Source organism: Ochotona curzoniae, unplaced genomic scaffold (genome assembly GCF_017591425.1).
Source record: "Ochotona curzoniae isolate NIBS_2020 unplaced genomic scaffold, NIBS_Ocur_1.0 contig_2723, whole genome shotgun sequence".
Lineage (NCBI taxonomy): Eukaryota > Metazoa > Chordata > Mammalia > Lagomorpha > Ochotonidae > Ochotona > Ochotona curzoniae.
Window position 1 is genome coordinate 26,060,212 of NW_024465573.1, and position 5,644 is coordinate 26,065,855.

At 50.2% G+C, this 5,644-nt stretch overlaps 1 protein-coding gene across 1 annotated transcript; it reads right to left on the reverse strand.

The window, feature by feature from the left end:
• Positions 1-1,238: 1,238 nt before the first annotated feature.
• Positions 1,239-4,959, reverse strand: FUT4 (fucosyltransferase 4; the record flags this gene model as incomplete). Its single annotated transcript, XM_040976747.1, is given in 1 exon segment — positions 1,239-4,959. A coding segment is annotated over 1 exon segment (1,464 nt), but the record flags the coding sequence as incomplete, so codon positions are not given.
• Positions 4,960-5,644: the final 685 nt, after the last annotated feature.

The following is a 5,644-nucleotide window of genomic DNA, read 5'->3' on the forward strand; positions in this document are numbered from 1 at the left end:
TGTTGTTCTGATTCTTGTTATGTTCCAGGCACTATATTTAGTACTCTAAGCATCTTATCTAACCTTCTCAATGTCTCCACAAAGTATATGATTACCTTCAAATACAACTGAGAGCATCAACACAGAGAAGCTAAATAAGTTGCCCCAAATCACCCAATTGTGGAATGTTGCAAAGCAGGTGGAAGAGCCCAGGAATAGTTGCCTAAAGAATTCTACCTTAAGTCCCTTCTAAGAATGCCCATCAGGTTATATTAAGTAAACATGGCTAGTTTCCCAAATTCCTTCTAGCTCCGAAAGGCTAGAGAGGGCTGTACTCTATGGCCCCTGGGCTCTAGATCATCTGCTTATGATCCCTGGCTGCCTTTGTACTGCAGCAACAGAGTGTAGCAGCTGACCATGTGGCCATGTGGCCCCAGAGGCAGGAGCTATTCACTGTGATTTTGTTACAGAACAATTGTACTGATCCCTGAGACAGAGCCTGGAAACTTTATAGAGTACCCTGTAATTATGTAGCACTTCGCCTTGTACTCAGCACCTCGGCATACATCATCACACTTAATCCTTGTTTTGTAGAGGCATTCATGCATTATAAAGGAGGAAAGCGAAAACAGTTAAATAACTTTTGTAATCAAGGCCACAGGAACACAAAAAGTGGCAGAGTCACATACCCAGGTTCTGACTCCAAACTTCAAGCTCTTTTCATGAAATCCCTTGGCTCCCCTTAGTGCCAAGAAATATGACTTGGAATCTGACTACTGAAGGCAAGTCAGGCTTTCTTCTGTTGCAAATACCATTATAGGTGCACTTGTGGCATTAGCCAACAAGTACAAGACATACTAAATTTGTAATACATTTGAAAGAAGAGAAAGCATGACAATAAGAGGAAATATATTTTGAAATATACATATGAATTCTTATGTGCTTTTGCTTAGAATAACAAATAACATAATAAGCAGTTGCTAATTTTTTTTTCTTGTTCTGTGAAGAAATTAGCCTAAAAATGTACTCCAGGCTGAAAACCTTCATGTGAATACTTATGCTAATTAATCAGCAGGTAATTCATTCCCAATAGACTTAATACTAACAGAGCACCGGTGAAATAATAGTGTAACCACATAGCTTTGCCAAAACAATCAGAAAAAATTAAGCATAGGTGTAAGCATATGCTTAATCTAAATGATAATATTGGGTCCTGAAATAAAGCTTAGCTTTACATTCATTTGAAATACACAAGAGGAGACATTTTAAATTTCAGATTTATTTTGTAACGTCCTTCAGATTTCATTTTAGACACACGTATAAATGACTCAAGAGCATCCTGAAATCACTGCAAGGAAAGAAGGAAAAAACGTAAAGTCAACTTGTGCCCACTAAGTGTTGGGCACCCTTCACTCATTTCCTGAAATGCTCACAATGAGCTGTGAAGGTCTTGCCTCCCTTATTTGACAGATGAAGCAGCTAAGGCTCAGGGTTATTACCACTTGGCCCAATGTCACTCAACTGGAATTCAAATCTAAATCAGATTACCTTCAAAACCTAAATTTTCTCCCACTGCCCCATGTAGATTCCCAGAAACACCCAGATCATTGGCCATTATCTCATAAATATTTATTTTAAAATAGAATTTGTCATTATCTCTGCTGGCTGATTGGTAGTTTGCAAATCTGTCTACATAATAGTTGAATGAAGCCATATTTCTCATGGGTATTAATTTCTTCTGAGGAACAGAGGAAAGCAAAGCAACCAGATTCAGTAGGCTTTCCAAGCATGCCAGCAACAAATGCCCACAGATATAGCTGGTTCACATCTCAGATAACCGTTCTAATCAAATATAAAACCACTATTAAAAGACTTCTTATAAAACTAACCTTGGGCCCTCCTCACAATAGCCACTGGAAGTCTTACAGTATAATAAAGTAAGGAGGAAATCCATTATCTCAAGTTTTAAATCCACTGGATTTAAGATTTATGGCCAACACCACTATTTTACATGTAAAATATATTAGTCTATATTATAGAGACTATGGTCTATATAACTTTTTATTGATGTTTGGCCTATATCAACAGAAATGTCACTTTACTCAGACTGGTTCTACCAGTTGTTTTAACAATCATTTTTCACTTTTTTGGCAATGGTAGACAATTACAGACCTAACTTGTATACTTTTTTCTTCTCTTCCCTGGGGTGCCAAGTCCAGTGTTTGGCATCAAGTAGGCACATAGAGACACCTGTTGAATATGCAGCTCATTCAACAACCTGCAACGTCAATGCCTGTGTTGTTAAGGCAGATCCCATAGCACAGTTTCAACTGCACTGGAAATGGGAAGATTTTCTGTAATATGTAGAGTAGGAGAGCAATCTGTTGGCACAGGGAGCACAGCAGATTTAACAGAATAATTGTAGGCACTAACTTAGTTCCATTCCCAAGGATCTAAACATTCAATCAAAAACTCAATAAAAACTATCACTAACAGACACTATGATACTTTCTTTTTTCCATTTGCACAATTCTGTTATGCAGTACAACCTGCTGTGCTGTTCTGCGCATAGGCAAGGCCAGCACCCTGGAATGATTGGCCTTCCTGCCTAAAATTCAAGTTCAGTGAAGGCAGGACATAAATAATTTTGTGGAAAGTGACATTGTGGCTTCTTTTCTTCTGTTTGTAAACATAGGCTGTTTGGGGGAAGAGAAGAAAGTTGCCTCTGCTTGAGCTTTACTTGTGTAACATCAATATGCTTAAAAAAAAAATCCAACCACAAGAAAAACATGACAGAGGAAATAAATTAGGAGACAATCATTCACATTATAAAGGGATTCTCCAGAGAGCTCCATTAAATACTGAGCTCTCCCAGGGTCCTGCTTTTCACACCTGACTTAAATGCAGATTTTTCCAGGACACATTCTTGTGTTAAGGAAGTACAACCATATATTTCATCTTCAGTCTCCTCCAAGGACAATCCAGCATCTTGTTCCCATTCACAGGGCAGAAAAAGCAGTATTTGTTAAGGAAGTCAATAGCTCCTTTAAGCACCGTCCTCACCTGTCCCAGGAGCCCTGGTTGAAGAACTCCAACAGAGAGAGCCCTGCTGATGACCAGTCATCCACTGTGCCACCCCAAGGCCCTTTCTGAAGCCAGCAGTTTGCTTCCTGTTGCTTTAGGGCATTGTGAATAGGGCCACCAAGGTAGAAATACAGTAGAAATGGCCTTGGTGCCTTTTGGCTAAGCCATTTCTGCACCTCTGCATCAGTTACAACCTGAGCTTGGGTGTCCTCCGTTAGCCCTGAACAAGGGACCATCAACAGCATATGGAACCCAACGGCTAGTGGTGCATCAAACAGGATCACATGGGACCTTTCCCACTCCATCTTGTTGTTGAATAATGTTAATTGGCAAATCACACCTTCCCAATAAAGAAAAAAAAAAAGATGTTGATTCCGCAGTCAAGAAGCTGACAACTTGGTTAACCTGGGTCGCTTGCAAGGGGTGCGGGCTTCACCGCTCAAACCAGTGCGCCAAGTTGCCTATGCTCTTGGGCTGTTCCCCAGCTGTCTGCACAGCCTGGCAAGCCCGGCACCACGGTTCGTCCCAGAAGGAGGTGATATGCACAGCGTAGCTGCGGCGCCAGTGGAAGTAGCGGCGGTAGGCAGCTGGATTGCGGTCGAGGAAGAGCAGGTAGGTGGCTAAGGCAGAGGCACTGGGGAAATCTTCCACGTGAATGAAGGCACCACGGGGCACGAAGCGCTCGTAGTTGGCCCGGTCTGGGCCCAACACCACTGGCACCGCCCCAGCCAGCAGCGCATTACGCCACAGCTTCTCAGTGATATAATCCAGGTGCTGCGAGTTCTCGAATGCCAGGTAGAACTTGTAGCGGGCCACCGTGTGCAGGAGCCCGCTGTCGGGCACCGGCCGGCCATGCCCTCCCTGGCCGAAAACGTCCACAGGCACGTGCTGGCTCAATTGATGATAGTAACGGACCCGGGCCTGGCGCTCGTCCCAGTGGCTCACCACCCAAGCCACCAACCCCCGTTTCCGAGCCAGCGGCGGGGCCAGGCCCGGAGGTTGGTCACTCGGGTGGTTCCTGGGGTAGAGGTAGCCATAGGGAACGAAGACGTCCGAGTCGGCCCGGTAAGAAAGCGTCCAGTTGAACAGGTTACCTGCCAGACTTCGCAGCCCGGGTGAGTGAGAGGGTGACTCGAAGTTCATCCACACCCAGCGCTGGCCAGGGGGCCTGGAGCCTGAGGTCGCCAGGGCCGCCTGCTCCAGGACATCCTCGACGGCGTCCCCGCGCGCGCTCCAGGGCGGCGGCCAGTCGGAGGATCCCCTGGCCAGGTCGCGGTGGTGGAAGAGCACCGCCTGAGCCTCGCCGTAGGCCGCGCGGTCGGTGAGCAGGCGGCAGCCGCTGATGTTGAAGCGCAGGCGGCAGTCGGGGGGCGGCCTCTCGTCGGCGCCGCGTCCCCTAAAGGGCTCCCACCACAGCAGCACGCTCACCGGCTGCTGCGGAGCTGGGGACGTCCAGGGCAGCGGCGGCAGCTGCTCCCAGCACACGTAGGCGGCCAGCGCGGTGCACATCAGGCCGGCGGCCACCAGCGCCGAGGCGCTCTCCAGCTGCCCCCGGCCTCGGCGCCGCCGGCGCCGCCCGCCAGCCTCCGGGCCCCACGGCGGCCCCATGGCGCGCGCTGGCAGGGCCGCCGCCGCTCGCCGCGCGTCCGCAGGCCTGGAGGAGCGGCGCCGGCTCTCATGCTGCCGCCGGGGCTCCGGCTGTCGCAGCAGCCTCTAACCGCCGGCCAGGACGCGGGAGGGGGCGGTCCCCGAAGCCAGAGGCCTCGGGTCCGACTCCCTCCTACTCCTCCCCAGTCCCGGGCAGAGAGCCAGAGCGAGGTGAGCGGGCTGGGCAGCCCAGCTGGGCGCCGCCCTGTCCTTCTCTGCTACATTGTTCCCAGCCCGGCCGGCCAGGCCAGGTTCTCAGAGTTTCCTGCCGGCTTCCGCCCTCTCTCCTGCCCTACCGCTGCTCCCAGGCCACTAGAGCACGCTTTGCAGGCGCCCTATTCCCTACTCTGGATCCAGTCTCCAGGGGTCCCAGGGTTCCTTGGGCAAGCTCACCGCCCCAGGTCCAGGTCCAGGTCCCGGTCCCGCTCTCGGTGGCCTGAACCCTCCTCACTCAGACCCTCCTTGGGCTGTTGAGAGCACTCTGGCCGGAGACAGAGGCCGACCGCGGGCAGGACGCAGTCCGCTAGCTTCCGCTCTCTGCCACTCGCACGCGTCGCCCGCGCGATGGAGGAGGGGGTACCCCGGGGCGCAGGGCCAAGGAGACAGGCACCACCCGCCCGTCGGCGGGGGTAATCCGCGGAGAGTGGAGAGCGGTGGCGTCGGCCAGCCGCTCTGGGCTTCCTGGGGTTGCTCATTTTGTGAATTCGGCTGTTGCCCCAACAGAGGGTGGAGAAGAACGAAAAGTTGAGTAACCCAGGCGCAGTTTCCTCTCTCCCTTTTGACGGCAGGTCAGTGACTATGCCGGGGGTGGTAGTGGCACTCGGGGCGCTTGTCATTAAGGAATTGAATACCCGGTCAGGGGGATGAATGGATGGAACGTCACTGTTAATTTTATGAGGCACTTAAACAATTTTTGAGCGAGTGAAGGGTCTAT